The 9,004-nt window shown below is 52.3% G+C and overlaps 1 protein-coding gene across 3 annotated transcripts in view; it reads right to left on the reverse strand.

Annotated features, from left to right (window-relative positions):
• Positions 1–9,004, reverse strand: part of Mycbpap (MYCBP associated protein) — an 18,599-nt gene that overhangs the window by 1,144 nt on the left and 8,451 nt on the right. For 2 of the 3 annotated variants that reach the window (XM_013347524.2, XM_026780559.1), the window contains exons 7-18: positions 8,277–8,427; positions 7,215–7,330; positions 7,013–7,128; positions 6,500–6,611; positions 5,232–5,421; positions 4,684–4,871; positions 3,519–3,665; positions 2,754–3,182; positions 2,252–2,373; positions 1,421–1,536; positions 854–999; positions 547–717 (exon numbers count right to left, since the gene is read on the reverse strand). In XM_013347524.2, coding sequence (XP_013202978.1) covers positions 547–717; positions 854–999; positions 1,421–1,536; positions 2,252–2,373; positions 2,754–3,182; positions 3,519–3,665; positions 4,684–4,871; positions 5,232–5,421; positions 6,500–6,611; positions 7,013–7,128; positions 7,215–7,330; positions 8,277–8,427 — 2,004 coding nt within the window. Of the gene's footprint in view, positions 1–546; positions 718–853; positions 1,537–2,251; positions 2,374–2,753; positions 3,183–3,518; positions 3,666–4,683; positions 4,872–5,231; positions 5,422–6,499; positions 6,612–7,012; positions 7,129–7,214; positions 7,331–8,276; positions 8,428–9,004 lie in introns of those variants that run through there. The other variant, XM_026780560.1, reaches the window with a different exon arrangement.

Consider the following 9,004-nt stretch of genomic DNA (forward strand, 5'->3'; position numbering starts at 1 on the left):
CCCCCCCCCCGCCCTACTCCTGGGCTTTGTGGCCTACAGAGCCATGAAACCAAATCAGCTTTTCTTATAGCAACAGAAAGAGGACTAAGGCACCTACAAGGTGTTCTCCCAAGAAATGCGCCTGCCAGGGTGGACCAGTGGGGAGGTGGGGGAGGCAGCTCTGGAAAGGGAAGGGTCTCTTTTCCTGTTGTGTTTCTGAGAGTCTATTTATCAAAGGTCGGCGAGAGGCACCCTAAGTCCCATCATATCAAGCCCAGTGAGGAATTCTGCATGACTTCTGGGGTCACTCAGAGAAAACTCCAAGGCCTCCCATGGGGCAGCAAAGTCCTTCTTGCCCACCGGCCCTGTCTGTAGCTTCGCTTCCTAAACCACTTTGCTGGCCCACTCCTCTTCCGCACCAGCTGCTTCCTCTGCCTAAGGCAACCTTCCTTGGCCTGCCTTCATTTCTCTCTGGTATTTTTTTTGGTAGGTGCTCCTCAGTGGAATCAAGGGAATGAAAGATGCGGGTGTGAGGATTGGGAGGTGTGGGTCCCCTCTTTCCTTCACCTCAGTGTGCAACCTCTGGGTATATTTCTCCATGACCAGGGGGTCTATGGGCTCCTGGGAAGGGACCGTGCTGTCAGTGGTCGGATCTTCTGAGGAGAGCCTGTCCCGGCTTGCAGACTTCACCACTTTCTTGTCATCCTTCGTCTTCTGTTTCTTGCTGTTCAGGCGGTCCTGCATGAAGAAATGGAGACCCCATAACCTCGACAGCTTCTGAGGGAGGTCTGATGTTCTCTCCAGAGGCTCTCCTGAAGCCACTCCAAGAGCTCTCCCCAGTCCCATCCAGGGTGCAGACCACACCTGCACATACCTCTTTCCCTGGCGTCTTGGCCCCCTTTTTTTCCTCTTTGTCTCTGATACCTGGTACCTTCTTCTCCTGGGCTGCCCCTTTCCGCTCCTCCTTCCCAACTTTACCGACTGCCACCTTTGCTTCTATGACTGGAGGGGACTTATGACCTAAGGGGGAAAGTAGGAGACATACCGAAGGCCCCCTATGGCCTGGCCTACACCACAGGCTTATGCCAAGGTGAGCTGGAAAACAGGCTCAGTAGGCAGAGAGCAAGGAGGGCTAAGGGGGGGGGGGGGGCTTCCTTGAGCCCTCCACGTGACCTTACGGAACAAGACTGTGTGACAAGGGCAAGAGACAGTTCAATCCCAGCTCCAATATATTTAAACTCCCAGTGACTCAACGTGCTAAACAAGGGGCTCCACTGACGTGAGCCTTAAATCCTGGCAACAGATACGAAGATGGATGAGCCCCACATCTATGGACTCCATCACATACCTACCGTAAGGGGATAAACAGCCAAAGTCCTGCTGCCTTCAGGGCAGAGGACTGAGGAAGACCACAGAGAGGTGAGACCTTACAATGTCTGACCTTGCTCTTCTGGGACATCCAAATAAACCGTCTCCTTCTCAGGCAGGCCCAAAAGAGCCCTTAGCCATAGCGACTGGCTTACCAGGCTGTCAATCACATCTCGCCACAGCTGCAAACTGGAGGAAAAGACACCCTGAAGGAAGGCCAGCAGGCTTCACCTGTCCTTGAACCTTCAGAGGCTCGGCTGCCTCCCTTTAAGGACTCCAATGAGGGAAACTACCAGGAAAATGCCACGTTACCAAGCAGCCAACCCTCCCAGACACTCTGCAAGTGTTCACGTTGGAATTTGGCTTCTCTGTGGCGGCAAACAAGAGATTAGGTCTAGGACTAGTGTTAAGAAGCCCGGGTGAACTCAGTCTTGCTCCAGAGTCTAAATTTCAGCTTGGAGCCATGGCTAGACTTAGGCTCCACAGGAAGGGCTGGGCCTTGCACAAGATTCCCAGTATGAAGTTCCCGGGGAACTTGGAAAACCTATGTCCTATGGAAACCCAGCCACTTAAGTCTACCCAGGCAATGGCAGGTTGGCTACAGAGTGAAGCTTGTGAGGTTCCCTCTCTCTTCAAGTGTCTTCTGCCCCTCCCCCCATTCTTCTCATTGAGAAAGAACAAGACAAGGGGAAGGGGGAGGGGCAAACTTTTTTGTTCTACTGTGACTGCTCCCCAGAGAAGCCACAGGCAGCTGTGGGGCTGCTGTGGCAGGTTCCAGAGGGTGAGACGGTTGCCGCATTTCTTAGCATCGGAGCGCAAGGGAAACCTAGCCTTCTGGATTCCGGAACTACCTTCCCAGGCTCTAGGGAAGGAGACCTGGGGTGGTGCCCTCGAGGATACCTACCACATCTGGTGCAGGCTGTCAGACTGCAATGGCTTCTGCTCCTGGCATAGCTCCACAGCTGCCTTGTTGAGCCGGATGAGGCCATCCTCTCTCTGGGCCTCCTCAGGGAAGGTCAGCACTGCCTGGTTAGGGTCATGGACACCATGGGCAACCATTCTGGACCAGCAGAACTCCAAGGGTCCCTGTGTTCTCTAGCAATGGGCCTGGTTACACAGAACAGGGCCCCAAAACTAGAAGCTATGGAAGACGCTTCCATATGGGAGCCTGACACCTCCCGCAAAAATCTGTTCCCATGAACCTCACTGTTCAAGGCTTTCACAGAAGCTTCTTATTTTAAAAAAAAAATAGCTTTGACTCAAGAGACTGTTTTTTTCTGGGCCCTCAGGTTTCATCTATGTGCTCATAGGGCAAGGGAGGTTGCTGGAGCCTCCCCAACTGGTTCCAGAAAGGAGCAACATACTCAGGGGCTTTCTCCACCAACCCCTCAGAGCCTTGGGGGTACCTTTCTGAAGTCCTCCAGGCAGAGGTTCCACTTGGGCGGGGGAAGGCTTTCCAGCTCCCAGGGGCTCCTGGTAGGCTCCACGTCGGGGCTCTCCTCCACAAGAATCTCCTCCATGATGCTCTTCCGTGGAAAACTCTTGGTGCCAGTCTTCTGAGGGAGGAAGGGCTCTCGGAGTTCTCTGAGGCTATCCATCTCCTGCCTTGAGAGCAGCTGAGGGGCCTCCATTACCGGGCTCCCGCTGCTCACCAGGTGATGGGGGTCTCCCTGGGACTTCTCCACAAACATTAACGGCGGCGTTGAAGCAGGCCGCACTCTGGAGTTGAGGGGATCCTCCTGACCAGCCCCGGCCTCCTCAGTCTTCAGGGGCAGGCTGGAGTACTGCTGCCACAGCTCCTGCAGGTCTTGGATCACCTGATGCTGGTAATGCAACTGCAGCCAAGAAGAGGGACACACACACATACACACACACACACGCACACACACACACGCACACGCGTTTGGGCCTTCCAAGACAGGCGAGGTTTAAAGGAAGGATTATATGCTGTTCTGGTCTTACTAAGCATTCGCCCACTTGTGAACTATTTTGGGGTACACTCTTTAACATCTCCGGGCCTTCATTTCCCGTATTTACATCCTGTAAGGATGTAAACCGCACTCGTTCTCTCTTAGGAGTGCCATGAAGAGGTGAGTTTCTTGGGGAAGACGCTGGGCACGTGGAAGGGTTTACTATGACGGTCACCCAGAGCGCACAGGGCCAACCCATACCCGAGGGTTCCTGTAGTGGAACAAGTCTTCTTCGGTAAGGTAGGCATCCACGGGGGACGGCGCACGCTCTGGAGTCGAGATGCCCCTCAGCAACTCCTGCAGCACGCTCTGTGCGATGGTGAGAGCCTCGTGGGCAGCCAGCTTACTCTGGGGAAAGAAAGATGGCACAGGATGGCAGCCTAGGCTCTCCGCTGCCCGTGTATCCTCAAGGAGAAAGTCAGAACACTCCAGAGTCAAGTCTGAGTTCCTGCCTGGATGTCAGTCATTCTGGCTTACACAGAGACCTGTTATTATTTCGAGCCTCAAAAATCTCCAGGTCTCTCCAAACATCTGTGTTCACCTCACAAAGGTAAAAGGCATCCGGCAGAGGCCAGTCCCGGAGGAGAGCCACTCCGGCTCAGGATTGGACCCTCCAGTACCCCCATTGGAAGAAGGGGGAAAGACAGAGTGCACAGTCAGGGCGCTGGTGAGAATGGCAGTGAACTTGGCTCCAGTCTGGCCACATGGTGAGTGTCACAGAAACCCAGCAGAAGGGCATCTCTCCATACACAGGTCCTCAAGTCAGCAAACACAGTGAACTTGGCCTTTATCAAAGTTACAATCTGATTGGCACCAACCAAGTCCCAGCCCGAAGCGGGCAGCTGTGTGTAGGGAGGGCGCGGCATAAAAACCCAACTTTCCACAGAATCCCATGAAGCAGGGCACAAGGGAGCGAGCGGCACTGAGACCCAACAGGGACAAACAGCCCCCAGCGCTCACCTTACACTCCCCAGGGAGGCTGATAAAGGAGAAGGGGACTGGGGCTGATGATTTAAATCAGCGTCTCAGGGTTGGAAGTCTTGTCAATGCAACCTCAATCCACTGCAGCCTCACAGCCCCAGCTGGGAAAGCTAGGGACTCCACACGTTCCCCTGTGAAGTCTGGATCTCAGGGATTCATCTTGTTCCCTTCTAACTCAGGTCTGCAAGGCAGGGTCCCTTGTTGTCCCGCCCTAGCCTGCCCTCCCAGCTTCCACATCATAAAAGGTATGATTTCCTAAGCAAGAGGAGTTATCTGTCATGTGGTGAGAAAGATCACCTCCCAGGACAGGACAAATAAAGACCCCTGGAGGCACCCCTGAGTGACCCAGTACTGTCCCCGTGGCTGAGGTTCTAAGTCTTCTTACCTCCAACAACTTCCTCTCCTCCATAAAAAGGTCCTGGGTCAGTGAGATAGCGTGGAGAGTGACCTGAAGGACAGCACCTCCCAGGAGGGTAGGATGAGTCCCAAATTCCCAAGATTCCCTGAAGATGCCGGCATTCAGAGACTTGAAGAAGAAGGTAAAGTGTTTGGTTTCCCCGGGCAGGATCACACCTGAGGGAGACAGAGGCAGAGGCTGCGGTGGAGGAACCAGCTGAGCCATCAGTCTGTGTGTAGAAAACACACTGCAGCCCAGCCCGCCCACATCTGGTCACCAGGCATCCCCAGAGGATATATGACATTGTTATAGCAGGGGGGGGAAGCTCCAGTCAGTCAGGGGGATAGTTGGTCATCCTGGCCCCGGGTCTGTGCTCCCAGAGTTCTCTTGTTTGCTTGCAAAGCACACACTTAGTGAGAGAAATGGGAGGGTCAAGGCAGAAGGAGGGGTCATACTGGTAGGTACTAACTGAACACCCGAGTATCGCAGTCATTGAGGCCAATGGGGAGCTGGTAAGGAGGGTAGCTTCCGGGTACCTTCCCGGTTGTTAAAGTAAAATCTCTGTGTCCTGTTTCTCTTTAGGTCTTGAAAAAAATCCGTACGGGGCCGCCGTCGCCAGTCATACCAAATGGCCACAGTGCCGTTATTGACCACAGTCAGTTCTGAAGACGTTTTCTCCCCTTCAAGGGTCTCAAATGTCAGGCGGACAGCGATTCCGATGTTTTTCTGTGGGAGGGAGTGGGTACAAGCACTGTCTTGTACACACATGTACATACACATATTGAGGTCTTGCCCTACAGTGACCAGTTCATCCCTCTTTCCTCTGACTCCTCTGAAAGTCCAGGGTTCACACTGGTCCCCTGGGCTTGGTCACCCTGAGTGCTGTCAACCCTTACACTGGTAATTGCCTCTGAGGTTATCACTAACACTAAGAGGAGAAGTATTCTTACACCTGGAATTCGTTTCTGCTCCTTAGCATCTGAAGAATGTTCTAGAACTGGTCTTGGGGAGGTGACTCAGAGGTTAGTTTGCAGGTCCAAAGACTGGAGATTGGATCTCCAGAAGCCAGGTTGAGTGTGACAGCCTGCCTGTGATCCCAGTACACAGGAGGTAATGACAGAGTCCCCAGAGCAAGCTGGCTAGCCAGACTCACTTAATCATTAGCTCTAGGTTCAGTCAAAGCAAGAGAGGAAGGCATTCCGTGTCAGCCTCAGGCCTACACACATATGTTCACACAAGGGATGGGCACTGCACCCACACACGGACGGGTTCACACATATTTGGACATGCACATGTATGCAAGCCTGCATACATATCACACACACGTACATATATAAAACTATATTATTATTATTAATTATCCTAATACCCCCATCTAGCCCTATCTATGTAAAAGAGTTTATTTGCCTGCTTGAGGACGAGGTAAAAACTAGGTATTATCAATGATACACATGCACTCTGTCCCCCCTCTCCCCAGACAGGGTTTCTTTGTATAGCTTTGGCTGTCCCAAAACTAGCTCTGTAGACCAGTGTGGCCTCGAACTCACAGAGATCCGCCTGCCTCTGCCTCCTGGGTGCTGGGATTTAAGGTGTGCCCTACCAGCAGCAGCCTTTCTAGCCTTGTGATCTCATTTTTGTTTCAGTTAGTGCTGCTGTTACCATTTTCAGGCATGCAGAATGTGCAATCAGATAAAAGCACATATAGAAACCGTGTGGACTCCTTGTGACTGTCACGGTCACCTTGGGGCCTGATCCATCAGGGAAGCCCTTCCTGCAGGTGCACAAGGCTGAAAGGGCAGTTCACCTTGTCGTCTGGATTACTGCCTCTGATCCAGCAAGCTGGCTTCCCACAGAACAGCAGGGAAGGGCCCAGAATCGGCATGGGGACCATGTCAGAGAAGTTGGTCAGTGAGTCTCTGTAAGAAAAACCCATTATTTCTTTTCCTGAAGGCTAAGCCCTCACGCCACTTGGAACTGTGGACACAGTCATCAGGAAATCTAGAGTCTCCGTCAGCCTTGCAAGGGTCTCTGCAAGTCTCTCTCCAGGGCCATTCCCTGTTAATAGCTGTGGAGGGCTCTGTGGATGAGGACATTTAAGTAGCACAGTAATATATGGGCATTCCCCCACTAGGATCCAGCTGTGGGGAAGGAGACTACGGCAGCAGACAGCTGGCAGACGTGCTGGAATGGCTTAGAGGAAGGGAGGCAGCTACTGGCAGGGCTGGGATGAGGTCACTCTGATTTTGATTTCTAACACTGGCGGATGTCAGGGCAAGCATGCTCTCCAGCTGCCTCTCTCCCCAGGGCTCAAACTCACAGGAGCATAGTGTCTTCGGAGGAACTCTTCAGGCTCTTCTCACATGGTGAGTGCTCTTCCACTGTGACAGATGAGAAGGGCTTCCCACGGCCCACCACCTCCAGGCCATCGATATCCTAAGAGGAGCAGAGAGAGGCAGTGTGAACTGCTTGGCAGTTATCACCTGAAGCACCTCAGGACAGGGTATGAAGGCATTAGCAACCTGCTGGCTAAAGTCCAGATCTGCCATGATGTTCTGTAGCTCCTTGCGTCGGTAGACCAGAAACAGACTCCGGTCCCAGGTGTAACGGTACCACGCATCCTTCTGCGCTGGTAATCCTAGCATAGAGATGGAAGACCGTCAGCACAGGCTGCCAACATGCCTGCTTCCTACCCTTTGCCCAGGGGTCCTGAGAACACCCATCTCGACAGCACTCCTGAGAAGAATTGGGGGGTAAATACAACTTCCATGGGGGCAACTCTACTTCAGTTCTCTGGTCCTATATGTCCTTAGCAACCCTATACAGGAATCCCACAAAATAAGCTGCCAAATAGACAAATCTTTTGGCTTGCAGTAACAGCCCCAACTACTTTCTCTTGAGTCTTAGCAAGAAACCAGAAACCCTTAACACATATAATGTCCCTTTGAACCCCCTCACAATGCTTATGATAGAAGATCAAGGACAGTGGGAGCCAAACACCTCATACAAATTCAGAAAGCTGGGGTGTGAATCTGTGCAGGTTGACGGGCTCTAAAACATGGCGACCCCATGGAAGTACACTACATACAAACCACGGATGCAAGGTGTGTGTGTGTGTGTGTGTGTGTGTGTGTGTGTGTGAGACTTCAGATTTTCTATATGCATGTTGAAAAGGTAAATCTCGCCAAACTCTAAGTGAGATTCATTTTAACACAGTTTAGTTAACCCCATATATGAAGACTATTATTGCAATAAATATAGAAATGATTACGAAAATACTGGTTGTTGTTTGTTTGTTTTCAAACTGGTCTACACTGACAGGTATTTCCATGCAGACTAATCACATTCCAGGGACGCAACAGTTGCACGCGGCTGGTAAAAGTCCAGGACCCTAACTACCCTGCCTCCCTTACCACGTCTATCAGTTTCACTGAGGTAGGAACTGGATCCCAGGTAGAGTCTGGGACTTGCTCAAAGCCAACTGAACCAGGACTTGGGCCAGAGTCATACTGACCATCACCATATACTGCCTGGCCTCCCGCACCAGGCACGAAAAGTTTATGGGTTGGGACCCTGTTCCTCACCAGTCTCCACTTGGATGGAGTGGGGCTTCCTGATGTGTGTGATGGGTTCCACCAGGCCACGCTGGGTTTTGGTTTTTGTCATGAGAAGACCTGTCACCTCACCTCCCAGGTACTCCAATGGACTCCAGAACCAATTGGCTGCCTTGAAACCCTGACAAGGAAGGACAGAGTAGTGAGGTCACCTCTGTACCTCAGTCAGAGGCTGGTGGGGGCATCCACTGGGACCCAATGGCAGAAGAGTGGGCGTTTAACAACTTTCTTGTTTTCAAGATACCAGGAGATGGGGCGAGCTGATCCCAGCCCAGGCGCTCACTGATGTGCACAGCACAGTGCTTTTGTCCTTGGTTAGACTACATATATATTAAAAACCTTTAGGAGACAAACATTAAGGCTCTTATGATAAACTGACCACCAGGGACCACCACAGGCTAAATTATTCAGCCCCCAAATATGAAATATAACACAATAAAGATCCCAAGGGCTTAACAATGCTTGGTAATGGACAGGCTGTTTTCTCCCCAGCCGTGTAACTGGAGACAAGTTGGCACCAGTTCCCATGTGCATTCTGTCTCTCTCCTCCCCTCCCTCTCTTCATCTCTTCTCCCCTCCCTCTCTCCTCCTCCCTCTCTCCTCCCCTCCCTCTTCCCCTCTCTCCTCTCCTTCCTCTCTCCCCCTCCCTCTCTCCTCCCCTTCCTCTCTCCTCCCCTCTCTCCTCCCCTCCCTCTCCC

This window comes from Microtus ochrogaster, chromosome 7, assembly GCF_000317375.1.
Source record: "Microtus ochrogaster isolate Prairie Vole_2 chromosome 7, MicOch1.0, whole genome shotgun sequence".
Lineage (NCBI taxonomy): Eukaryota > Metazoa > Chordata > Mammalia > Rodentia > Cricetidae > Microtus > Microtus ochrogaster.